This window comes from Papilio machaon, chromosome 19 (assembly GCF_912999745.1).
Source record: "Papilio machaon chromosome 19, ilPapMach1.1, whole genome shotgun sequence".
Classification (NCBI taxonomy): domain Eukaryota; kingdom Metazoa; phylum Arthropoda; class Insecta; order Lepidoptera; family Papilionidae; genus Papilio; species Papilio machaon.
The window spans coordinates 1,282,998-1,310,954 of record NC_060004.1 but is presented as its reverse complement, the minus strand read 5'-3'; the positions used below and the strand labels follow the sequence as shown (position 1 = coordinate 1,310,954).

General features: G+C 34.3%; 2 protein-coding genes across 7 annotated transcripts; one reads left to right on the top strand and one right to left on the bottom strand.

Annotated features, from left to right (window-relative positions):
* The first annotated feature begins 296 nt into the window (after positions 1–296).
* Positions 297–1,063, top strand: LOC106708336 (small proline-rich protein 2D). Its single transcript, XM_014499820.2, has 2 exons — positions 297–355; positions 651–1,063. Exons 1-2 carry the CDS (start codon positions 328–330, stop codon positions 1,025–1,027), a joined length of 405 nt encoding a protein of 134 aa, XP_014355306.2. The 5' UTR covers positions 297–327; the 3' UTR covers positions 1,028–1,063.
* Positions 1,064–4,831: 3,768 nt separating this feature from the next.
* On the bottom strand, positions 4,832–27,937 carry LOC106708344 (protein bric-a-brac 2). 6 transcript variants are annotated; one of them, XM_014499829.2, is made up of 12 exons: positions 27,457–27,755; positions 20,774–21,145; positions 19,795–19,967; positions 18,991–19,100; positions 17,995–18,117; positions 17,277–17,446; positions 16,767–16,812; positions 7,786–7,931; positions 7,565–7,687; positions 7,256–7,401; positions 7,089–7,146; positions 4,832–5,253 (listed from the first exon to the last, which is right to left on the bottom strand). In XM_014499829.2, exons 2-12 carry the CDS (start codon positions 20,831–20,833, stop codon positions 5,137–5,139), a joined length of 1,272 nt encoding a protein of 423 aa, XP_014355315.2. In that variant the 5' UTR covers positions 20,834–21,145; positions 27,457–27,755; the 3' UTR covers positions 4,832–5,136. The 6 variants fall into 6 exon arrangements, with proteins under 6 accessions (XP_014355315.2, XP_014355316.2, XP_014355317.1 ...); XM_014499830.2 differs by having other exon boundaries at positions 7,565–7,678; positions 27,457–27,754; XM_014499827.2 differs by lacking the exons at positions 4,832–5,253; positions 7,089–7,146; positions 7,256–7,401; ... (1 more) ...; positions 7,786–7,931; positions 27,457–27,755 and adding exons at positions 14,920–15,563; positions 15,651–16,260; positions 27,801–27,937.
* Between the last annotated feature and the right edge of the window lie 20 nt (positions 27,938–27,957).

Below are 27,957 nucleotides of genomic sequence, written 5' to 3'. Positions count from 1 at the left end.
ACTATCGTTTCCAATTCAAGAAGCTACAATCTGATGACAAAATGTTACGTTCATTGTTTATTTGTCTCATAAACTTAGTTATGACCAATATTTTATATAACACATCTCAACCAAATCTTTTATTTTTAATCCGATTTTTTTCAGATCATAAATTACCATTACAGTTTTCGAGCTTTTGTTTTTTTTATCATAATTTCTTATAGCGTTACATTAACTTTTGTATAATGTTGTATGTATGGTTGACGGAGCATCACATTGTGTGACATGTTATGGCATACTTGTGGTATAAAGCTTGGACGAAGCCTTCAGCAGACACAGTCGGCAAATATGCATTCATCGGCTCTTCTCGTCTTGAGTGAGTATTATCTTATAAACTTATATAGTAACCGCAATCAAAAATGTGACTATAGATTGCTAAGTAGATTACCCTTACTGTATTTCTCTTACTAAATCTCCAAAACCAAGGGAATACTTTGCTTACCGCCAGACAAAATCGTAAAATAAAAAAACTTAAAAACAAATGACTTGAATTTATATTACATTTTATTCTGCCATAGTTTAAACCACTTTTCAAGGAGAAAATAGTAAAGGTTAAAGACTCTTTTCAAATACGTACGTTTGAAGATTTTTAAAAAGGTGTTGTTTTTCAGCTCTGGTCGGTCTCGCGACGGCGGCCCCCTGGCGCTGCTACAGGACTCGGAACGGGGACACCGTTTGCATTGGTAACCAGCGCGAGCCGTGCATTCCCCAGCCAACAATCTGCACTCCACCGCTCACCCCACCCTGCGCGGGCCCCGCTTACGTCTATACCCCACAGTGCATTCCTCCCTGTCCGCAACCCGAGCCGTACATTCCGCCATGCCCGGAACCATGTCCGGAACCGTGCCCGGAACCATTACCCCCAAACCCTTGTTATTACCCGTATATACCGCCGTGTCCCGAACCTTGTCCGGAACCGGAACCGACACCTTGCTATTATCAACGTTTCCAGCCTTGTATTGAGCCATGCGCAATGCCCTGTTATTAAGTCTATGGACTTAATTAATACATTTCACTTATTTTGATTTTGGTCAAAATTCATTTTTGGTATGATGAAATAAAATCATTAAAGTCAAACTGATTGGGATCATACAAATTTAAAAATTACAAATTATAGAAAAAATTTACTACATATTGAAAATTCTGCATTGGATTAATATAAATTTTATTAGTTTTTGATAAATAAAATTTGGTTAATTTTTGATTGTAAATTATTAAAATGTTAATTTTATTAATTGGTTGATTTATGAAATTAAATAAATTTATGTTTTGGATGTGTTTTTTGTTAATTGTGAAATAATACCGTCTGGTTTGTATTACCCACTTCAAATAGTTGTCAATTAGTTTACAAATTATAAATTAAATGCAATAGATTACACAAATATACTTTATTACACTTGTATGTCTACACACTCTCACGTCTACATTACTTTGTATACACGTTGTAAAATAATGGCCCGTTATGGACCAAGCTCCCCTCTCCACCCGGCATACAATAAATATGGCACATAAGTATAGTTCATACAATATTTTTTCAAGTCCTTGTACAATGCAACCACAATAACATGGCACACGACATTTAATGACGATTTGATGAAGTTTTCAGTTAATTTAAAAAAAAATGTTAGCAGATGTAACATATTGTAATCGCATTGTGGCTTTAGTTAAAGCGTACTTTACATTGCAATGACTTCGAAAAGCAATTGGTCTTGTAACGCCATCTCTCGCCTGAAAGCGACATCTTGCTGACACATCTTCGAACTTAAATCTCTTAAGGGCTCAAAAAACTCTTAACTAAATCCATTTGCAATACAATAAAATACGTTTTAAATAATGTTTAATATAAATTAATCATAGTAATATGAAATAATAATCAGTCATTATTTAAAAAAAACAACAAAGGATGTCCCTTTTTACTTCGGATTTACTGTTTCTGAGAATTTAAATGCATGGCCCTATTTATCTGAGGATAAAAATTTTTGTTCATTAAAATGCATATCTTCTTACGTATAAACAAATATCTAAAATCGATATATGATATTTAAATTATAAAAGCATTCCAATAGTGGAAAGTCGTAAATAAAAATATATAATAATAGTTTCAAATAAATCACTAAAAACTACAGACTCTTTAATATTGTTCATAAAATAATACTGTCCAAATACAACTACGTTAAGTGGTGGCGCCACCGTCGAAAATACTGCCCTCTGATTGGCTTACAACAATAGCAATTATTTGATATTTCAATATGGCGACTCTGTATGTCGAGTTTACAATTTGCAAAGAGATATTTATGTATATTTTTTATGTTCATAATGTAAGCAAAGTATAGCCGCAGAAAATAAAATTCTCTAAAACAATTCATTGATATATATACTAATTTATCAAAATAACAGTAGTAGAAAACATGTTAAACATATTATTCACAATAAATCACAAACAGTGGTCAATTATGAGAAACTTAACAGAATACAGCGTCAAAATTAACCCGCTTGTTTTGAAATAGGGAAATGTCAAATTTGACATTACATAAAGGCCAAAGTATTTAGAACATAAAAGTAACGACTTATAAACAATAAAAAAAAAATAATGAGATTTATACAAAATTGTACAAAACAAATAGAATTATCGCGTCAATACCGAATTATATTGTCTTAATTTTTTTAACAGAATCTGAAAAATATCTTTATTAAAGACGTTCCTTAAAAACTAACTTCCACACTAAATGGGTCTCCTATAATAACCAAAATACGACTCTGAATGTGGCTGTAGTCTAGACTTTTGTCTTTTAGATAAAGCAAAAAAATAGTAATAATTTCAATAAGTTTTTGTTCAACTTCCCTCATTACGTCAATTGATGTCATGTGATGCTTTCGAATATATCTTATCTACTAATTACGTTGAATTACAGAAAAATAACACTTCAGTTTGCAACACTGAATCTATTACAAGATCTATATTGTATACAAAAATAATTTCTATCATTGATCTTACTAATTAATTTTATTTGCAGTGTTTGTATATATTTCATAGTTTACTTACTGTCACTAAAACTGCACGGCTACTAAATATAGCATAGTTACAATGTGTAGCTATTTCAATTATCCAATTCTACGCAACAACTAACCTAACTGTAAGCCAACGTAGTTATGTATTGCTTCCAGAATCTAATAAAGAACATTCTGGAACGTTCTGGAATATTCTATGAGAAAAACATTTGCGCTTAATGACTTAGAGATTTTTATTTTTGATTTAGCTATACTTTCTATTTGCGGGAATTTTTGGTTCGACGAATTACCTTTATCGCCAGTTTTAACACAGATAACTATTTTTATGCTGGCAATATTTAACTTCTCCAGATTATATACAAGAATTAAAAAGATTAAAAAAAAAAGTCAATTCCTACTTGTATCAACAAAAAAAAAATGGTACTTATTATTTTCGTAGGAATTTTTTTTAGTGAGATTGTGTAATTTAGTTTTATATAAGTAAACTAGTAGGAATTTAAAAAGAGCGGGAGATTTTTTAGGTTATGTTGTTTTTAGTTAGGTTAGTCTTGTGATACCTAGTCTACATACGCTAGTTATATACAATCTAAACATACGATATCATTGTATATAGCTCTAATAAAGCTGCTTAGTACATAAGAACTATCATTCAAATATTTACCAACTAATGCATTATAAAATTCTACGAAACTAGATTTATACATTTGGAGATTCTAATTTATATATTCACAGTGTATATCTATACGACATAATTATGTAAAAAAACTGTCTAACTAAAATTATAATAAAAAAATATCAAACTATTTTATATAAAAATATAGGAACAAAAAATGCAGGAAGTGACGTAACGTGTCAAATATTTAAAAAAAAAGTTTCTTAAAAAAGTATGAATTAAAATAGCTGCTATCAAAGAATGATATTACGACTATATTAACTTTGTAATGTGATTAATAATTATAACAATTTTGTATAAGCTTATATTAAACTAGCTGTCGCCCGCGACTCCGTCCGCGCGCAGTTAAAAAAAAGGGGGGGGTTATGAAAAATAGATGTTGGCCGATTCTCAGACCTACTGAATATGCTCACAAAATTTCATGAGAATCGGTAAAGCCGTTTCGGAGGAGTACGGGAACGAAAACTGTGACACGAGAATTTTATATATTAGATTTGATTTTAAGAAATTCCTTCCAATTAGGGTTGGCAACAGGCAAGCGGCCGGCTGTAAAAACTTAAGCCAAAACTTTAAGGTTTATAAAACCTTATGTGCCGACTACGTTAGTGGGAAAAGGCCAGGGCGATGATGATGATGAACGTGATTAGTCTAGGCTCTCCATGAGTAATAAATAACCCGTGTAGAACAAGCCAGACTTCGACCAGACTAGTCCAGACTGTACACGAGAACCTGTCGGATTCATACAATGTTATTCTAGTGTAAATGAACAAATTAAATTATCTTTTCAAGTTAATAATAATAATAAATTAACAAAGTTAAAATATTCATATTTGTATTGTCAAAATATAACCTACTAGCTGTGCCCGCGACTTCGTCCGCCTGAAATACTGTCTTCGGGGAGCATTTATTCGCGTTAGAAGTAGCCTATGTCCTTTCTCAGGGTCTAGACTATCTGTGTACCAAATGCCATTTAAATCGGTTCAGTAGTTTTGCCGTGAAAGCGAGACAGACAGACAGAGTTACTTTCGCATTTATAATATTAGTAAGGATAAAGAGTTTGTTATGGTGGGTTACATGTTAATGGATGGTTTGTCAAATTTTTTTTTATACAATTCTCATGCGTAAGCTATACTTTGTTCTATTGATTTAATAAAGGTGATATAGTATTTAAAATTATATTTTTACATGTTCTAAGCAAATTACTTAGTTTAATCGTACATCCACTCCAAAAGACTAGATCAAAAAACCAATTATTCTTTATAATATGTTTTTATATAAGTGTTTCGGGAGTGAACACCTTAAGTTTAGATCAGTGTCGGTCCCTAATCGGTTCCTTGTCGCTCCTTATTCGGTTCTTTGTCTGTTATTTTTCTGAACAGAGCAAAGTATTTATAAGGAGTGGGGAGTATAACTAGCTATTGTAACTTAATGTCCGGTGGGGAGTTGGAGTCGTCTTTAGGCAGGCCGAAGTCCGGCAGCTTGAAGTGCTGCATGTGGAACGGCGGCTCGGGACTGGTGCTCGTCTGATTCATCTGGTAGTTGAGAAATGTTAGCACTTTATTTCATCAGGACATATCAAAACAACACAATACGAGGGTGGATTGAAAAGTACTCGGCCTAACCAAGAAAACAAACACATACTAAATCAGTTATATTTTTATTTTTGTACATAATCAGCATCAAGTTCAATACACTTTTGCCACCTCCCCAAGCATTTAGACCGTTGAAAAAAAATGATTCTTCCTTAGAGTCAAAATATGCGTCTACAGCTGCTTTGACCTCGTCATTTGTCGAAAATCTTTGACCTCCCAAGTGCTTTTTTAGGTTAGGGAACAGAAAGAAGTCTGATGGTGCCAGATCAGGTGAATACGGCGGATGCGGTAACAGTTGATAAGCTATTTCACGTTTGCAAAATTTTGCCAGTAGATAAAAAGATTGATTATCTATTAGGATTAGAATACTATTACAAGGACGAATGTAAAATATTAGTAAAAAATAAATATAATACGGGAAGAGAAAGTGACAAAAAATTATTTCAGCCGAAGGTAAAGAATTACTATGGAGAAAGAACGTCTAGTTACATGGTACCAAAATTATTTAATAGAATAGTAAGTTAAGACAGAGACATGATATAAGCAGAAAATTGTTAAAGTCAAAGCTGACAGACTTGTTTCTCGATGAAGAAAAAATGTCCTCATCGATAAACAAATCTGTAATAAAGTGAGGTTATGTTTATGTGTTTAATGTTTATCTTAAGTGCATGTTGTTCATTGAATACATTTTTGTAATAACGAGCGCGTCTCGCCGTTAAGCATTACAGCTTGGCGAAATAAAATTCTTTGTTAAATCTTTTGTATGAAAAAATAAATAAATAAAAAATTCAGCCATTGACTGTACTGACGTGTGAACACGGGCGTTATCCTGATGAAACAGGACTTTTCTTCTGAGCATTCCTCGACGTTTTTCTTTTATTTCCTCTCGTAAACGACGTAGTAAGGTGCAGTAGTAATCAGAGTTTATAGTCTGACCCCTTTCAAGATAATCAATCATAATCACACCTTTCGAGTCCCAGAATACTGAAGCCATCACCTTATTTGCCGACAAAATCGACTTAGCCTTTTTAGGGGGTGGTGAACGAGGTCTTCTCCACTGTTTTGATTGTTGTTTTGTTTCCGGTGTACAGTAATGAACCCATGTTTCGTCCATAGTAACAAACCGATTCAAAAAATCATCTGCATCGGCTTCAAATAACTCCAAACAGTCGCGTGAAATACTCAATCGCGTCCTTTTTTGTTCAACTGAAAGCAGTCGCGGAACCCACCTCGCAGACACCTTGCGGAAACCCAACTCGTTGACGATGATGTTTTGAGTTCGTTCATAAGAGATGCCTATAATCTCGGCTATCTCTCTAATTTTTAATCTGCGGTCTCCCATTATTAAATCAAGTACTTTTTAAATATTTTCGTCAGTAGTTGACGTCGAAGGCCTTCCAGAGCGGGGTTCATCTTTCACACTCTCTCTACCACGCTTAAATTCTGCTATCCATTTTTTGACGGATGAATATGACAGAGCACAATCGCCTAATGTACTGACCATGTCATCATGGATGGCTTTTGATGATAGCCCCTTCTTATGGAGGTACTTAATGACGGCACGCTGCTCGATTTGCTCCATTCGCGGAAATTATGTCCCATTACTTTGTTAATAAATTTATAAAATCACAACTAATTATCGTACACGTTTCGAACTTCACACAATGAACTAGTCTGAACTGAACTAAATAATGTGGGTAGATTTGATTTTTAGAATTGAATGTATCTGTGTTACGCCGAGTACTTTTCAATCCACCCTCGTATAAGTTACGTACCTGAGCGCTCCGACCGCGTCGTCTACGAGGCAGAATGCCTTTACGAGCCATGAAGAATCTGTAATGTTGTTAATTTTGTTTTAAAGAAGTAAAATAAAAAATAGTAGTATACGGAAAAACGTCATGTCTTTATTTGTTGTTATTATCTTATATTGTTATCGTCTCACCGTATAGTAGATATAGGTATGTTGAACTGCTCGGAGACTGTCTGGAAGGTGTGACCTCGGCTGACGCAGTCCGCCGCCTGGCGCAGCACCACCTCGCTACGTCGGATGCGCTTGCTGATGCTTAACTCCTGCGACTGCGGCTGCGACTAGTATACAGATTATTAAATGACTAAGGATTGTGGATATATTATGTTGATTTATTTATTATTATACATAAAAAAAGAGTGACACGGCTGCACCAGTGATACATAGTGTTACATAGCGCTCATAAAAGTAATAATAGGCCCTAGTAGAATAGTGATATGTCACCTGTGTGTACTGCGGACGATCCCCTACATGTAGGATGTTGACGCCGGGCGCGTAACCTGGCCCGATGGTCATGATTTTAGGCCGCACCTCCACCAGCGGCGAAGCTCCCTGCACCTGTGACGTCTGGGTATTACATCCAGTGGAAATAATTTGGTATTTTAACTAAATCAGGTAGAAACTTGCTCTGTCTATAAAATATAGCATACATGATGTATACTAACATTGTTAACTTGCTGTATGATGAAGGCTGGCGGCTCATCGCGCAGGTCATAGGTGTGGTCGTCGGGTGGGCGAGGAGTGGGCTCCGTTTCCGGCTCGTTGTCAGACGGGCTGTCGTACTGGCATTGCACGTTGGCTATCGCGAACTCTGCAGGCACATGATAAGTTCTATTCCTATCTAATCTGATTGGCTGACAAAATCCATGGAGTCGATTTTGCAATTTGAATTTTACAAATCAAAACAGTATTGTAAGTTAGCAATACACAGGTAGTTCCTGTCACTATCGGAGTGGAAGGAGTCCCTCTCTTTTACTAAAACGTTCAGTTCTCAGATATATGTTATACAGGGTGATTCTTAACGGACGGATCAAAAGCTTTCTTGAGGTAGAGATAGAACAAAGCAACAAGTGAAAACGTAACTATATCTTTTATAAGTGAGAAATAAAAAGCAATATTCACGACAAAACATTTTATTACCATCGAATACAAACACCCGTACTTATATATATAAATAATAGACAGTAACTTTGCCCTTATTCTATAGTGTGACCAGATTCAATGAAAAAAAACAATAAATTCTAATACTCAATTTCCACCAGATTTTTACCGCTTAAATTAATTATTTCAAATGGCAACTCTATAAATGGTTCGATGTATAAACAACACCCTCAATCAAAATAGATAAAAATACCTGTACTGTATATGTGCTTACAGAAGGTCAAATAAATGCTTTTTTTATTTATTCTTATTTATCTACTGTTTTGGTAAGATCTGGTATTATCTGGCAACACTTTACACCAAAATTAAATATGCTTTATTAAAAAAAAAAACAATTGTTCTTTTGCGATCCGGACAATAAAATACTATAAAAATTCATTATTACAAATTTTCCTTATATGACACATTTTACGTAATATAGAAACATTTTCAGTAGTATTCTTTACATATCTGGTTTATCGTGCGCTTCCACTGCCTAAACTAGGCATCATATTCATATAGCGACGCCTCTACCGAATAACCCTGTAATAGGAAAAATCAAATTTTTCAGGAGAAGCAAAAAACCGTATTTCTTTAATAACTTCATCAATAATTATTGTACAAGAATCTTTTAGATACCAAAACAAAGCTAATTTTCATAGCTTCATTGTATTTAATTTTCATTCATATATTCTGGCGTATTCTGTGCTGTGAAGGAAAAATTATAATACCGGAAATAAAATAAAATCTGTTTCAATAATGACTTTTTATCTCCGTAATTAACATTAAGAAAATATAAAAAAAAAATAACAACGTGTAATAGGACCTTTAGATGCCGAATTCGACGGAAAAGCAAGAACCCGGTAAGAGTGCATTACAGGATTATTCGATGGGGGCGTCGATATGGAAAAGTTGTGGAAAATATATTATTTCACAAAAGTTCTTCGACAGTGAAAAGCCACGGTTAGTTACTCAACACATATGTGCGATAAAATAACTCTAAATAATTCTTAAATAATCTAATATAAAAAAAAAATTGGCCTTAATTTTATTGCACTCATTTTTTCATCAATATTATAAATAAATAAGATATTGCCACAAATTATAAAATAATCAACGAAATATAAAAAAAAAAATATACCCTTTGGATTGAACGCTACTTTGGTTTGTTAGGAACTAATTAAATCATAAAATTTATATTAAATTATTATAATTTAAAACAATATATTAATTGGGACTTACAGCAATTAATATAAAGTCGAACCTTGATAAGCGAGAAACGTCTATAAGTAAGAAAAAATATCGCAGTCCCTTAGACTCTCACATATCTAGGTTTGACTGTATTACTATTTTTGATTTAGATTTTTAAACAAAAAAAGCTGCATTTTTATAAGAGACCGAGGAAATGACTACTAGCAATATTATTCTAAAGTTAAAAATTATGCGAAGTTTTTGAGCAAATAGACTACAAAATTAAATAAAAAGTGCCATTCTAACATTTAAACATTTTGCAATAAAATAAGTCTAGAATAATTTTTCAATTTAAAAATAAAAATGCTTTTAAAACTAGATAAAACTTGATATTCAACGATTCAAAAAATTATACCTAAAAAATTACATTTAAAGCCGGCTATACCTACACATTGGCCGAGACTTGTCGATTGAAGACGCGAGTGTAGCCAAATGTACACGTCAAGTGCTACTGTCAAAACGTTTGGCAAGTCTGTCAAACACCAATGCAAGTTGGCAATTTAGACAAGTAAATAATTTCTATTGTCGCACGGACAAACGTGTAGACACCATCAACCAAGCCCGCGAACACCTTTGTTTTGTGCAGAACAATTGACACCACTCCGAAGTGAGGCAAGTGGTCGCGAGCGCCTGCGATCAAGCTATGGCAAATGGGTTTTATATATATTGGCGCTTGTGTATGTTCTTGAGTACGCAAATGTTGGCAAAAACGACGCCTAGCGATAGCAAGTAATGCATATGTTCTGTCTATAAGTTGGTGTTCGCGTTCACTCGGCAAGTCTTGGCCAACATTTATAGCAGGCTTAAAAGATTACTGAACCGCCTGGGTTTCTGTATTAAGAAAAATGTTAATAGATAAAAAAAAATCAGTGTTAACATTGTGAAAAAATCACAACAATTTAGTATACTTACATTTTGGCAATATTAAGTACAAATATTAGGAAATCTTAACAATAAATTACTTTTATTAAGGGATTTTAAATATTAAGTATACTTATTTATTAAAGTCAATCGAACAATTACTAACCTTATTATGATCAAATGCAGGTAACTGCAAACACGACATTTATATTTCTAAATTCCTTAAAATTGAATTCCATTTCATTATTAAAAAATATACCACATTCCATAACCTTTTAACTTCAAGACATAAAATCTAGTGGCAATAAAAAGTAAAAATAATTTCGTTCCTTTTTAGGCTCTTCTACTTTACAAAGTTCCTTCGTACCTTTCCGATTTTGTTTCTCTCATAAGATCCAACGGGTCAAGGATTTGAGTTCTAGTTCCACGTCGACCTTTAGAAAATTGACTCTTAATGTCATATTTCTCCATCCAATTCCTTAGAGTTTTCCTCGGCACGCCATATTTGTTCGAAGCTGCATAAACACTGTAACCTTTTTTAACCGCTATCAACGCGTCTCGGAGATGCTGAGATGAGTACTGCTTGTAGGATTTTTCTTGGAATACATCAGTTTCTATGTTAACGATGGCGTTGGGTCGCCGTCCCACGATGCGTGGCCGTGCGTGTATGTTCAAAGGTATGCCGTGGTCCATATCGATAAAATGTCTCGTCACTATTTCCGTCGATGTCCGCAAACCTGCAACAAGCGAGGAGAAGAAACGGCCCTTTAGCTTTTTTTTATTTTTAATAGTAACTTTTTGTTTCGATGATGGCAACACTCGAGCTGTCACTGTGACAGGGCGTTTCTTTTCCTGGCTTCCTACAGGTGGGAAATGGATGAATCGAGGTTTGCGTATTCATGTAAAAAGCGAGGAAAAGCCGCACTTGATTTTAGTGGATGTAAACCAAAAGTTGTCTTTTGTAAAATTTGAAGGCGTATATTTTAGAAAGGATTAGAATAATGATAACCGGGACCTGTTTATAAAAAGAAATCATTTGATGACCAGCAGTGCGCTTCCAAAAATGGCAATTTGTTGAAAGGTAGTAATTGACTACAATATGTAGTTTTAACATTGGAAAATAACTACACAGATCATCATATTAAATTTTCGTTATATCTTAAGGTGGCTAAATTAAAAATAGAAAACAAAATAGTAAAATAAACATCATAAGGTATGTGAAAAAGTCAAAACAAGTAGATTTAGGATAAAGGTAAGTGGTTCTAACAATAAAAGTAAGTATTTATATCATATAAGTTTATTAACTCCCGTAACATAGCAAAAATCGGTACAATCATTAAAATCGACATAACTCTAATAATCATAAACGGGCGGACATGTCAACTGTATGCATATTATATTTATAAATTATGTGAATGAAAGAAAACATTGTGAAAAAATTCAACACATACAGTTTCATACATTTAATGAAGTCATAAAATTTACCTTTCAAGTCTTAATTTATTTAGACAAAAATCTGATGAAATATTTAGAAACGTCACAAATACCGTTTAGAGCCTTTCGCTACCTACGGTCCTTATGTAAAAGGGCCAAAGTAACAAATTGATGATTTTTACATTTTTATGTTAAAGGCAACGTCTTAGTCTAGTTAACAACATGCACTAAACACAAAGACACATTGACATGTGTGAACATGTTTTTTGCTAAAGTAAAAGGGCCTATGCGGCATCTTTTTCTAGATGATAGAAACTTTGAGAGTCTCTCTTAAAAAGTTGTAAATTTGCACATTGGCCCTTATTCGTAGGAGCCGTTGACATAGAGGCTGGCTGCGTGACTTTGACCGGTAGTCTGCTATACAATAAGACCGGAGTCACACGACTAGCCGCTTAGTGAATATAGACACTAACAGTTTGGATAGAAATTTACTCTATAAACATAAAGATTTTTTACACTTTCTCGTTTTTGACAATTGCTATGGTGATAATTTAAAACGAAATATTTTTAAGACGTATACAAATCTTCAAACTTTATTCTTAAAATCGACATTCAAATTATTTATAATAATAAATAAATTAATGCATTCGTAATAATGTAAATATAAAATGTGCTTATTTACTGACTCAAGGTGTATTTTTTAGAGAACAGATGATTTCATCAAATTGTCCTTAAGATGTGGAAATAATAAAAAAAGGCAATGTAAATCAACGTAATACTGCATACAACACTGCTATAGTATAATATATATGTATATATCTATATAGCAACTTACATCTATGTATGTATAACTCTATATACTAAGTAGGCACTTTTTGGATTGCGAGCGATTTTGGCATAGACCTGACTATTGTGGCGGAACTAATCCGTGTTTCCACTGTTTAAATATTTGTATAAAAACATGTTGTCATCCCTCTCATTTGTCTTTGGAAAAGTAGAGATGACAATATGTTTGAAAACAACTTTTTCGACAATGTACACGGAAAGTTCTTGATAAGGCAACACTTCTCTCTTTAAGGCCATACGTTAGTCTCAATTTCCTACAAAGTATAAATCTTGATTATATCATAATTTTGTAAATTTCACTTCCAATTAATTCATTATATTATTTCCGAATAAAAAAAAACATATTATTTATTATTATCATTAACTATTTGGAAGTCTATCATATTTTTTTTATTTCCAACTCAAAATCCCCATGCCATATTATAGTTCCTTTTTTTTAATTATTTTGCCGCCATCTTACTAGTCTACGTAACAGTGCTAAAGTACACTGCCTAAGTAACATTAAATTAAATATTTCATATATGTAAATATATAAAAAATTTATCAATTGGCAACAAATTTCAACGATCTTATATTTTCTTTCAGTCTCCAATTGCACTTCGGTCCCTTTTAGGCCTTTCGTACATAAAGCAACATAAATCGTAGAAACTAATATCGTATAGGTGTATCGCGAGAATCGCGTTACTTGAGCTCCCTACACACAAAGTTGAATCGTCGAAGAAAATCGCCTATTTGGTCAGTACAGGCATAGTCAACTGTATAGATTTGCTCCGCCATCTTGAAAATTGCAGCGACTTTTCTAACGACATTTTTGACAAACAGGTTGCGAGCAACTGTCTTTGGCGATGACAGATAGAAACGCGCGCTGTGTACGAACCTCCCTAAAGCATTGCGTAAGTCGCTTTGCGACTAAAATCGCGGTATTTCAAAGATTTACGTTGCCTTGTGTACGAAGGGCCTTACACTACACGCGCACTCGACAACGCTCCGCCGCGGCGACTACGCGTGGACGACGTGTGAACGCCGCTCTCTCACATTACATACAAATGCCACAACGATCAGGTCAAATGCTCGCCCTTGAAGATAAAGAGAATGTAAACTATGCCTCGAAGGCATTCTATCGCTTTCAAAATAATCTTAGGAACAACACACGTAGTTAAAGCCTATTTAATGCAGCGATCGATGGCTCTGCTATGAAAGGCAAAAAAATGTAAAGAACAGTGGAATAATTTATTATGTTAAGGTTTAAATTTCCAACATTACTTTTTGTCAGTACCAGTCGATCGCTCATTTCGGCCTATTTAAAGCAAACTTAAAATATATAATTACTAAAACAACTTTCGATGGAGCTAGGGGGGGGGGGATTCAATCAGCTAATTAAGTACGTAAATCTTAAAAAACATTAATAAATTATCACTATATTTAAGCAGTTATAAGTATCGAAAAGTTACGACCACTTAAGTTTCTTTTTTTACTATTAAAGTCACCCATCGAACATTTTTTTTAATTTCTCCACATACTATCATCGTTGATAATTATCGCTAAAATTTCATTTTCAAGTCTTTTCTTTATCTTTGGACGTTGTCCTTACGAACATAACCGTACGTTTACACTGCAGAAACTTTTACAAAAACATATGGTCATGTCATGACATAAAGAGATGACAAGAAAGGTACAGTACAACGAAAGGGAAAAAAGAATCACGAACTTAAGACTTTGTTGTTTATAACATTATGTTTTATGTTTACTTTCGCCAGTGAAAACGTACGACAAGACATATAAAAAGGTCAATATTTCAAGCATTCCCCATTATATTTCATCTAATATTCTATAATCATTTAACAAATACAACGGTAGTTAAAAATAAATAAAAATAACAAATCACCTCGAATGCAATATAAAAGCTACCAAATTGGTAATAATTTATTGCACTGGTATTACCAATACTAAAACAGCTATTTTAAAACAAAGCCATTCGAGGTATCTTTCTATAAATGATAAAAAAAACAAAAAGAATCTTTGGATATAATATTGCAAGGTAAAATAGGAAATCTATAATAAATAAAGGATTTTTGTTATTATAATTACTATTTTTGGATTAAAATCTTTAGTTATTTACCATCTTAGTATGTTTACTAAAATTAGATTGAATTATAAGACGGTATAGTAAGTCCTTATACTTTTACACATTGAATAAAAAGTAAAAAATAAAATCTACGAAGTAAAAAAAAATTTCCAAGAATGGAATAAGTCATTTTTACTCGCTTCGTACAACATTTTTTCAAATTCGTTTAAGGTGTACTCAATGCGTAAAACTTTGGTCATAATGCCGATTCAGAGGTCACTAAGGCTGCCCCTTAATGTAGATTTAGTGTAACAATGATTTTTTTTATCTATACGAATGATTATGTAACCACTTAGGGACTGCGGCAGATAAAGTAGACGAAAGAGCAATTCCGCCATAATTATTTTTTTTATTCTTTGGCAATCATTATCTTTAATCTGGGACAGGAAATTTTCAAGATAAAACTGTATTTCAAAAGCAAACTATTCATGTACTGACATATCAAGAGCAGTGTTGCCATCTTCACTGTTTTCTACCGTTTCGGTAGGTTTTTCTTCCACTTTCGTCTCATCTTCACTTGATATATTATTGCCTGTAAATGTAAGGAAATGTTTACCAAAATCTATTTCATTATCAAATTGTACATCTTCGTTACCACTTTTTTCACCATAACTTTGACCGTCAACTGCATTTGGATATCCATCAAATGTTTTGTATTCCCTTTGTTTTTTGCTATTTTCAACAAACTGCTTCAATTGCTGTGGCATTGGGAATGAAGATTTAATGTGGCAACGTTTCATCCAATTACGGAGAGACTTGCGAGGTACTTTGTGTGTTTGTGCAGCTCTGAAATTAACAGTGAATTAATTATATTAAACAGTTCTTAGTGTCTCTTTAGTGATTAAACTATGAGTATTAGTTTTTTAACCTTACCTATATATGCTCCCACCTTTCTTCACATCCATAAGAGCTGCCCACATAGCTTCATTGGAATACCTTCTGTTAGGGTTGAATTTTCCCATCATTACTCTTTCTAAATCCTTACGAGACAATCCAGATGAACTCACTTCTTTACCTTCTAAAAATTGATCTAAATCAGATTTCAACACAGTATCACCGATATCCATGTTTTTATCTTTAAAAATTGGTGGCCGACCTCGTCTACGTATCTGTGGTTTTTCCCCAGATTTCGGATAATCCTTAACGGTTTTCGGTTTCGGAATAAGTTCGACTTCGGATTTTTGATTTTTTATATCTGTTTTGGATTTTTTTATTTGATTTGCTTTTAATAGTGACACTTCGAGTTCACCATTTTGTTCTAGCCAAGATTTATAGTAATCATTTTCAGCATTTTTTTGTACATATGCCTCATCGGATGTCATATTTGTTTCAAGGCCGTATTTAGAGAATTCATTTTGAATTTCAGACGCATTCATTTTAGAAAGTCTATTTATGTAGTCTGAATTAGCTTTTGATAAGTTTTGTAATTTTGTATGAAACAATAATTCGCTTTCCGGCTTCACTCGTATGTATTGGCTTCCACCTGAAAAATGAGGAAAAAATATGAAAAGAAATGGTCAAAAAAAGTGAACCATGAATGTCCTTTAAAAAATGACAAATGACATGTCTGTAAGATAGAAATTAAAAAAAAATAACGACCAAACCATTTTGCAGTAATAAAAACATTCATGGTTCAATTTCTACTAAAAAAAAAATTCTACCAATTTGGTAATATTTAAAAATGGCCTACCTTACAGACATTCATTGTTCATATTTTTACAATGTCCATTCACAATATAAACTTCGTTTTATACTCGGTTATACACACGCACGAAAAAAAAAATCGACATTTTTCCCCGAATCCAACACGAAAACGAATTAAAAACGAAAAAACCCTACTGAGTCAGTTGGGTCATAAAATTGCTTATTAAAAAAATTAATTGTAACTAATAAAAGCAAGTGACAAAATGGAAGTCACATTGCAAACAAACATTGAAAATATTTATTGAAAAAAAAAATAAAAAAAAACGAAAAATAAAAAATTCTTACCTGACGTTTGCCCCAAACTGCTGCCTGGTTTTCCTGTTTCTTCTTCCTGAAACATAACAATTTTATGGTAAATAAAAAAAATCGAAAATTGTATGTATAATTTGTTAATATAAATTACAGAAAACGTCATTATATTTATAAATAACTAGCTTTTACCCGCGACTCCGTCCGCGCGGAATAAAAAAAATAGAAAACGGGATAAAAATTATCCTATGTCCGTTTCCTGGTTCTAAGCTACCTGCCCACCAATTTTCAGTCAAATCGATTCAGCCGTTCTTGAGTTATAAATGGTGTAACTAACACAACTTTCTTTTATATACATAGATAAATTTCCAGTTGTCTTTTGAACAGATTTGGATAAAACTTCTAGAATATTCTGAAAACGCTAAAGAAATTCTTACAAAATTGGAATGTAAAAAATGAAATATGCATTATTTTTTTGTTTTTTAACGAGTTTCAGTTACCAATAAAAAAAAAAACAAATCGGATTTGATATTTGTGAAAACTAACCTCGTTAAATTCTATATTCTCGTTGTCCAGTTCGCCATAGTAAAGTCCATCTTCTTCCACCGTCTCCTCCTTCACCTCGGGGTTCCTCTCCCTGTCTTCTGACTTCCGTTTCTTAGTGCCGTTTGTTGTCACATTCACGTTAGCGGGCTTCTGCTGCTGGTTTGTTGGACCTTCAGAAACGACAGTATACAAAATTACAAGATCACGATGTTTAGATGGATGGATGTTTGTTTGAAGGTATCTCCGAAACGTTTCAACAGATCTTGATGAAATTTGGCATAGATGTAGAACTCATACTTTCGTGTTTTTTTTAATTCCGCGCGGACAGTCGCAGGCAACAGCTAGTATTCCCAACCAATTTTGAGGGATTTTAAATACAATTATAGCTAAAGTATTTGTGATTACTTAATTTTTTAAAATAATTTTGTTATATACTACTAGCTGTCGCCCGCGACTCCGTCCGCGCGCAGTTAAAAAAAAATGAAAAATAGATGTTGGCCGATTTTCAGACCTACTGAATATGCTCACAAAATTTCATGAGAATCGGTCAAGCCGTTTCGGAGGAGTACGGTGACGAAAACTGTGACACGAGAATTTTATATATTAGATTTCTTTTCGGATGGTTGACATGTTGTGTATCCTTGAGCATACGCGTTATAACCTCCTGCTCCTAAGCCCCCCTTTATCATATAAAGTACACAAGGTTTGGTGATCTTACCATTAGTGGTAGTTTCTCTATGCGCGTTGGCGACGAGCGCTTCGCTCGCCACCGTGAAGTCTTTGCTCTCTCCACCGGAGCTGGTCTCTGAAGTCAGGCCACTCGTATCACTCGAGCATAATCCTGCAATGTTACCATATTGATATTTATAAAATGTAGAAAAAAAAAACAGCTTGTATGTATTTTTGTTCCGCTGCAAAAATAAAATCAATATTTGTTTTATATCTTTGTGCTCTATACAATCCACTAATCGTTGGTTTCCGAGACCAAAATCTTTGTAAAAACATATGTTTAAATTTTGGTATACGGAAATATCGACGATATCGTCGTCCCTTTCATTGTCTTTAACATACCAGAGATAACAATATGTATTAAACGGAGATTTTGGTCTCAGAAATTCACGACAACTAAAACACAAGACAGATTGATGATGATGATGTAATCCCGGCCGATATCGGCCACGGCGACTGTCTTTAACTCCGGTTTTGACGTTCATGTGCTCGCATGTGGCTTATGTAGCCAATTTTGTTTATGAAAATCCTCGTACATTGCGGACATGAGAGCACACCGTTCACGTAATTATAGCTGATAGCCGCAGGTGGTCGGGCTTTCAACTCGTCGCGTCTAGCATCTAGCTCAAGGAGCCGCCGGTTTTCGAAGGCTTTGACTCTATATTTAACTAGCGCTCTCCACTCCAACCGTTTGGCAGCCTACTGCTCCCACAGCGAAGGATTGATGTCGCAAGACAGATTACTAGTAAGTATAATATAATTTCTTGGGTAATTGCAACTTTATCTTTGTATTTAGGGAAGTTTAGTGCCTCCATTATTGACTAAGTTAGCAGGGGATGGGGTCTTCGTGGCGATGTAAGGTAAGCATACTTCCAGATCTAGTGGAAGACTGTTGACTAGGGATTCGGATCTTTTTTCTGGTCTTAAGAAGCAACGAGTCTTACAGCAATAACTTACGTACTAGAACTTGGTGTTTTCAACTGACCTCTGATCTGCAGCGCCTCTGCAGACTTGAGCAAGCTTGGTAGTTCCTCTTGAGTGACGTTCACCTCACCCTTGTACATAAAGTCCACTAGGGCCTGCATTTCACTGAACCTGCACACAAACAACATGCGAATTGTGATTTATGACGTCACAACATGTCGTCCCATACACATTATTCAAAACGCATTGTAAAAACGAATGCTAAGACACAGTAGAAAGAAAATATTTGATACAAATTCCTTTTATATTTATTAGATAGAGATAGAGTTCTCTGTTCTTTTAACAGCAAAATGGAACAAACAGCTGGTGTAACCCTATTGCCAACAAACCAGACCTCGAAAATCAACTAGTATTGTAAACAATTTTAAAAGTAGACGGGATGTTAGGTTGTTGTACGAACAACATCCTCTCTTCTATTGGTTCAGATCAATTTAGGCGTTGTATTAAAACAAACGCAAAAATCCACTATTAAAATAAACCGGCAAATCTGTTTAAAATGCTTAAATTTTAATTAGATGATTAGGCAGATTTTATATCTATATTCCACTAAGCATTTTTGTAGTAGTTGCAGCTTGCCACAGGAAGTAAAACACGCGACTGCTATAGAAAAGCAGTTGCGCGAGGCAAACCGGTTAGTGGAAAAAAGTCTTAAATGATAACAGTCGATTCTGAGTCTGTCCAGCTGTGTAAGGATCCAGTAACTCGGATTAAAACTCTATACTTAACTATTAAGTGTAGGAAGAAAATCCATCACACAAACTCCTCCATCAGCAGAAACCAATGACCAGTACAGTTGATCTCTCACCTCATATCCCGCATAAGTACAATGGGGTGCTTGCAGGGATTCTGCAGCAGCAGACGCTCGAGGTACGCGCTGCAGGCGGACAGCACCAGCTTGTGACAGCGCAGCTGGCGCGACTCGCACGCCAACGTCACATCCGCAAACTGCTCCGTCAGCAATAGTCGGGGGAACACCGACTGCACAACACGTTTTTAGATAATTATTTATGTACTAGTGACGTCATACTACGAATACACAATCAAGCAAACAATTATTCTGATGAATGGATGTAAATCTATAAAAAAAAAATTCAGTCGAATTGATAACCTCCTTCTTTTTGAAGTCGGCTAAAAAGGAAGTCGTGTTAGTTACACTATTTATAACTCAAGAACGGGTGAATCGATTTGACTGAAAATTGGTGGGCAGGTAGCTTAGAACCAGGAAACGGACATAGGATAATTTTTACCCCGTTTTCTATTTTTTATTCCGCGCGGACGGAGTCGCGGGTAAAAGCTAGTTGCTTATAACCACTGATATGATTTCTAAGAATATCTTTTACTAGCTGTCGCCCGCGACTCCCTCCCCGCGAAATTAAAAAAAACATATTTAGTAGCCTATTTTTTCTTCCAGGCTATGCCTCTACAATCTACATCTATGTCAATTTTGATCGAAGATCCGTTAAGCTATTTTGAAGATACCTTCTAATCAACATACATCCATCTAAACTTTCGCATTTATAAGATGTTACCAAATATTTTTTATAATTATACAATTTATGGTTGCTGCGAAAGGAAAATTAAAAAAATTGACATTCCATATAGTGCACTGGCTCAGTGCTTAGAGTTAAATAATACCTTCGAATAAATTTTCCTTAAAATCACTCGGTTAACAGTGACACATAATTGTTACTGGGCATACATAAAGCCATACAAGTTTAGACTAATCTCATTGTAGTATTCATACAAATATCTAGTAAACTCAATAATAATAGTAATAAACTCACCTGTAAATTGGTATGATATGAGTTCCATCTCACACAAAACTGTTGCGGTGGCAACGCCATCTTGCCGGCCAGTTACTCAACCACAGATGATATTTTATTTTATAAAAACATAATACTTAAGTTATCTTTGGCCGATTATATTTCAGTCCTTATTATAAATTGCACTGATTATGTTATAAAAAAAATTGCACAAGTTCATTTAGAACAAAAACCACATTGTCCCGCCACAAATTATTTATCACAGTTTTATTAAGTAGAATATATTAAGTACGAGGAATACTTATTTGGTTGTATTTTATAAGAAACTTTTAGACTAGACTGTATATAATTTATATGTAAAATACTGGAACTCGCTTGTGTATACTTTAATACCTGAAACAAAAAAGTATATATAAGGAAAATGATGCACTGTTGGGGCTTACCCTGACTTTGTATCGCCGAAAATACGTAAAAACATGCTATGTTATCAATGTTGGCAATATTTAAAAACGACACATGTTTTATGTAAATGTTTCGGCAGTGCGAACTCGTCACTATACAATAGATGAAGTATTTTTTTACGACGAAATTCTGACGTAGTTTGTGTTAGGAAGTCGGTCAAGTGACTATTATAGTGTTAATTATTATAACATTACTGTATACATTTCTTTCGACGATTCTAAGGAGAAAAAAAAATTGTCAATTTTTTTCTGTACACCTATTTCATATTTACTATTTCATTAAATATGTTATTTAGTTATTAAATAATAGAACAAACTATAATTATACGGAAAACTGTGAAGGCTTCAATAGAAAGAGACAACTTATATCACATATGGAAGGGAGACAAAGCAAACAGTATACGAGTAACTTTACAGGCTGTACGAAACAAGACAATATGAACATAAAAAATCAATACCGGAGCGAAAGGGGATCGGAAGACCCTAAACATGGGGTCTACATTTGTTACTGATATTATTTATACGACTTCGTTTGTTTTGCATTTTCAATTATGGACCCTATACAAAAAATCCATTGTAAAATGTAGCTGATAAATAAAAAAAAAACAATAATCCTCACTTGCCTATGACACTTTGAGAATTAAATGAATCCAACGTCATCCCACTTGTCGAAATCGTTTAAGCAGTTTAGGTTACAAGAGGTCGTCCAGTTAAGACAGGAATATAAAGTTTCTATAGGCTGTGACACTATTTTCCATACGGCATTAAGAAATAGGATATTACATAAAGAATTCATAAAAGTTTTTTTTTTAACGAGGCGAACTTAGTCTATAATTTACTTCGTTGACAAAGTAAAGATATTTGATTTGTTTCCCATATACTTTTGTTATTGTTTCACATGTGACTTCATTTTCTTGTTTGTCTATGATTGAGAACATTGTGTCGTATTTTGTAATCGTTGTTTTTTTGGCTTCGAGTCACCGACCTTCAGATAGTATTCCGGCGCCCAGCCACTGAGCTATCGCCCCTAAATGATAAAACTAAATATCATTTGATATTCACGAAACCTGTCTAAAATTATTAATAAAAATATCTATAAATGTGTATTTTTCTGTAAATATGTACATTACGAAAAACCCTGTAAAATGATGCCCGAAACGGGAACTATTTTACTAAGTATCTTTTTAAAACGACGTATTTACACAAAAAATTACATAAAATTTTTATTCAAACTGTGTTCGGGCAACGAACTCTTATTTAAATTAATTCGAAGAATTTGATTAAAGCGATGAACTTGTTTTACAGTAAAGTCATTTTAATTTAAGGGTAAAAATGAAAAAAAATATTACACTTTAACCAATCAAACGAGACTTAATTAATAACAAATACATTTTCATGTTGATGAAAACGAAATATCATAGGTACTCACTCTACTAATATACTAAAGTAGCTTTTGCCTGCGGCATCTTCCGCAGGATTAAAAAAATCTTGTTATAAATATACCCTATGTCAATCAGTAATAATGTAACTTTTAAATGGCCAAAGAACGGTTTCAAATCGGTCAAATAGTTTTCGAGTTTATTTGTTACGTACAAAAATACCAATCTCTCCTCTTTATCCCTTTAGTATAGATACTGAAGTATAGATGATTCAAAATCATTTATTCCCAACACGAAACCATCAAGTCTGCGCATCGACGGGGCAGACAGAAAAACAACGAGTGCTTTACAATCCCCCATTTAGTCCGAGCGGTGTAGGGTGCCCCCGTATCTGTCCACAGATAAGTAAAAAAGAGTCCCGACAACAGTGGGGTCCCGAGTGCGTCGACCCTAGGGGCGCGCCCGAAATAGCCCGCGCGGGGGTCCCGGCCCACGGCCCACTCCTCGCGGTTATATTTGGCCCGAGCGATTGGTGCTTATGTATGTTTCTTGGAAATATTTGAGGGCATTGAATGTACTCGAAATGTTTCCTTACAGATAAAATTAATTGTTTACAAAGAAAGCATAAGAAAATTCATTATTTATTAATGTTTTGAAAGGTGTACAAAATATTTTTGGCTAAAAAAAACAATCAAATGTACCCCGATGTAGTAAATATACTAATGCTCTTACAGTATCATAAACTGTACGTTTAGATAGATAGTTAAACTACAGTAGAATGACTAGAATGCACCTAAATTCCAAGCATTGGCTGGACTGAACGAAATGATTTGCTTTTGTTTGTGAAAAAAAAATCTTCACAGATAAAATATGATATAGTCTTCGCACTTTATCTAGTTACAATCAAATGATGAGAAAATTAATACATCTTAAAAAATAAATCAAACAATTCTGTAGGCAACTAGAATTTATGGAACTAATATTCAAAGATTTTTTCCGTATTTTTTGACACTGACCTCGACAGTAAAGCCTTGATTGAAGAGACATCAGACAAATTCATTATCTAATGATCAGTAAAAAAAATATGGATTGGTCAAGCATGTCCTAGTAATTTTATATTAATTCGAGGTAGGTGTGACTGAATAGTTCAGACAATTATTTAAACATTATCTGATACCTTGGCGGCTTTTAACTTCACGCGAGACGCTGCGCACAACAAAATTTTAGATGACGTAGCGGGATGCCAGGGGTAGGGCACTGCGCAGTAAGTAGGTGACATGGGCAGCCAAGATATTTAAAAAAACTAAAACGTAGTAGGGTAATAATTACATTTGTTATTACCTTACTCATAGTCATTTGAAAACTAAAGGAGTACTTACTGCCGCAAGTAGGTTGTCACAACTAAGGGAGATATGGCAAATATAAACTAGGGAGGGAAGACCACACGTATGCGACTAAGTGCAACAATTAGTATAGTTTTAGTAAAGCGCCGCAGTTTTCAGTCTATCATAAAATTGCATTTTTTTGTGACATTTTCTTTGAAATAAAGATGAAATGGGCGCGGTTATAGTTTCATTTTTCCCATCCAAGTGACAATCGATCATTGATAAAAGCAGGTATCTTCAGTACATTATTGATATGGTCAATTTTAAGCAGATAAAATCAATGATAGCCAGTAGTCCATACAAAGTACATAGATGACAAAAAAAAAACAAGAAAATTTCGTTTTCATGAAAGTTGTTAACTTAAAAAAACGGTTATACAACCAAAAGTAAACCAAGACAGCAAACATTATTCAATCTATGAATGTCAGTAACCTATGAACATCTAAATCTTATCGCCATGCTATATCGGAAATAGGACAAGAACAGGTATGTCTACATTTTTGGGTTTAATATTATAAATAACTTGAAAATCACACTTTGAATTATTTGGAATTTTCATCGCTTGAAGTTTGAATAATATGTGAGGAAAGTAGATTAATAATGAAGCCTTAGATGTGCAATAATAGTTAGAGATTTAAAGAGTCATAAGTCGATATCTTGCAGAACTTATAGTGCTCGGCATTTTATATGACACGTGGGAAACAACATACTCTTCTGCCCTACGTGCCAACTCAAGCTAATTCTGATTTCGACTAATCTATTCATGAGGTCTTATTCCACTTCATAGAACGCATCTTAAATGATAACATAGCTCTCGTTCAAGTATTTTGTAACATGACGCAAGGCAAGTCGTCATTTCCGACGGCGCTACGGTAAGTAACAATTGTAAAACAATAACGAACGCTCTAAGCGAAATGATATCATTGTGCGTAAATCACACACACGTAATATAATCGTCTTATATATTGCAATCAAAGATAATGAAAACAAGCTTGTTGCAGGAAGAGTAACTACTTTAAATTAGTGGCTAGAGATGACGTTAGGGTGAAGGGGCGCCGCAGGTCTGCGAATTACAGAACCTCATATAACAGGGTTAACCAAAGGCATGGTAAAAATAAGGGGCCGAAGAAATCTAGCCTAGCTAGAAACTGGATTAGACTTTATTTAGGTAACCATAGCTTAGTGCGGATTGTGGGACTTCAGACACACTTTTAGAACATATTCTTATTGTAACGAAGTTCCTTATCGCACGTTGTGAAAGGGGGCTAGACGGAAAAAATTCTTACGAAAAGTTGTCACGACACTTTTTGCTATAGTATGTTAACGACGAATAAGCGCTACTTCACCATGGCAACGACGTGACAATATATAACGAAAATTCATAGAAATAAAATGTACTTCTTGTGAAGACTTAAGTTTTTTATTCATAGAATAAACATTGGTTCCTTCACTAATTAATTGAAAGGAACTTCGTTCCATCCGGGTGTCCCAACACACCTCTCAAGTTTTTATTTATTTATTTCAGTAGTGCCTTAAATTTCGACAAACTGGGCTTTGACCGATCTAATGATGTTTAGATTCACTTCTAGAAAATGTACTACACATTATATAAATGCGTTTTTTATTGTTAGAAGAACTATTCAAAAACAAGGTTATCTCTATTTTTTTCAAAGAAAGTTAAAGGGGGCGGCAATATGTTTTTGTACAAGTGTTTCGTCAATGAAAACGCACGGTTTGCATACATTAACATAAACATATTAATAAATAACAGTTATTGTCCGTATCCATTGCAAGTGTAAGTATTGTATGTAGCGTCACAGAAAGAAGGCAGACAACAATAAAAGCAATTTGTTGGTGTAGTGCGTATTATCATAATAATAGACGTAGCAACATATAAAAGATGTAGTTAAAAACGGCAGAGATGTGAACATACCCTTTAAAATTAGAGCCCATTCAGATAAAAACACGATCGCAGCAAAGTTATTCAGCGATAGAGTTAATGTTGTAAAGAACATAGAGACTCGAACTTAGACAGTATTTGACAGGTTGTCTTCATATGATGGGATCAGGGAAATTCGGCTTCGAGAAATACCCATTGTGGTGACTATATGATGCATCTCTCCGCTACTAGATGGAAAGGAATAGAAATCGAAAAAACAGACATCCTAACCTTTTCAATGCCGGAACAAATTTTCAGACATATTTATCTTTGTTTTTTTTTTTCAAAGAAATTGAGAGAGGCCACCTTGGAAAGGGAAATATGTGCTTGCTTTGCGTCCCTTCCTCCGACAACAAAAGGTAGGCAACGCATCTGCAATTTTAGATGTTTATGGTCAGTGGTCGCTTCACTATTTCGGTGAATCCAGGTGGTTACTTGCTCGTTTCCCACCTTAAAATATGTATTAAAAACATGTACAAATATGTAATGAATATCCAGAAAATCGTCTTTACATTGGCCATGTACCTAAAAAATGTCTTCTAAAACTCTGTTACAATGTAATGTTTTAGTATAAGTAAGTCTAAAGTAGGCGTGAATCCAGACTTAGACTGCACATTCACAAATAAATTGTATCATTTAGTAAAAATCACGACACAAATAAGGTACATTTCCACGACCGCATTTTGCGGCCTACTACGTCTTTGGATATGGCTTCGGAGAAAATTATTTATGCTAGGCTCAAAGACTGCGTCGAATGCCGAATCACAGATAATATAAATACAGAAATGTACACTAAAAACATAATTAGAATAAATTCTATAGAATACATAATTATCTAGAATACATTATCAAGTAATTGAGTCTTCCACTTCACTTGTAGGTCGCGCTCTGATGTCATTTTGAAAATAATTACATTACACAATCACATGAAGTTTGCAACTTGAAAACTACACACTGCAAGGCCCCATAAGCGCAAAGTATAATATCTTATCACGATTTTTATGTTCCACGGAGCCGCAAACATTAGGTACGGCCGTTTGACCGATAAAAGACGTAACACGAAAAATAAAATCACGACATAATGCTATTATTGTAATAAACTCACCAGTGGCTATGTTTTCTTTTGCTATGTCGTATAAAATAAACACAGCGACAGGAAGCAAAACATGTACAACACAATTTCCTTGCCGTTTATGATGGGTTGACGCTCGTGATCGCTACACGGGAGCAATATGATGGTTAAAACATGAGCACAAAGCCAACATTTGGCCGATCCCAAAATAGTATATCGCAGGCCCCAACTAATGTTATAAACATTCGTGCAGCAACGACCTGACTCACATACGCGAGCCTCAAATAACAAAATCAATATTTAAACAAATACACCGAACTATGTATAGACGATATAAAAAAATCTAAGCGAAACGCAATCGTCGCAAGTGAACGAAATGGTCGATTATCATGAGCTGAAAAATGTGACTTTTCACGAACGCAACCTCTAACATGGAAAAACTATTAAAATAGACCTAACAATACTCACATTAGAGCCGCCGCGCGACACTACATCACGTATGCAATTAGAGGCGTCTGATGTTTTTTTAACGATGAAAAATCAATAATTTTTAAGAGCACAAATTGTTCATATTTTTCCGTCGGGTCCCAGCTTTCCTCCCTCGGTCTCAGTCGCGCCGACACTCAAAAATGAAAAACCAATTGGAAGAAAACTGTGGAACCGAAAGAGATGCATATACTTCGCCGATTGTAAATAATGACAGGGGAATCATAACAAACGAGCGAGACAGCGGATAGCCTCGGGAGCGATTAACAAAAACAAAAAATGTTACGTGATACTGATGAGAAATCACGTTAAGGTTATTTACTTACCTCATTACACATTATTTTTTTGTTTTAGAGACTCTACTTTACAAACTTTTGAACTTTTTAGTACATCGCGTATGTATTTTGACGGCTAACTACCATCCGTCACACGGCCGCCATTTGCGATTATAAAGACCAAAGACATGCTGTCACAGAGTATAAT

Excerpts from the sequence above, each read along its gene's own strand:
- LOC106708336 (XM_014499820.2), top strand. The coding sequence starts at position 328 with ATGCATTCATCGGCTCTTCTCGTCTTGA. Across the intron at positions 356-650 it reads ATCGGCTCTTCTCGTCTTGA|CTCTGGTCGGTCTCGCGACG; the intron begins GTGAGTATTATC and ends GTTGTTTTTCAG.
- LOC106708344 (XM_014499827.2), bottom strand. The coding sequence starts at position 20,833 with ATGGCGTTGCCACCGCAACAGTTTTGTGTGAGATGGAACTCATATCAT. Across the intron at positions 19,101-19,794 it reads GTACTTATGCGGGATATGAG|GTTCAGTGAAATGCAGGCCC; the intron begins GTGAGAGATCAA and ends GTTTGTGTGCAG. Across the intron at positions 16,261-16,766 it reads CAGTTTGGGGCAAACGTCAG|GTGGAAGCCAATACATACGA; the intron begins GTAAGAATTTTT and ends CTCATTTTTCAG.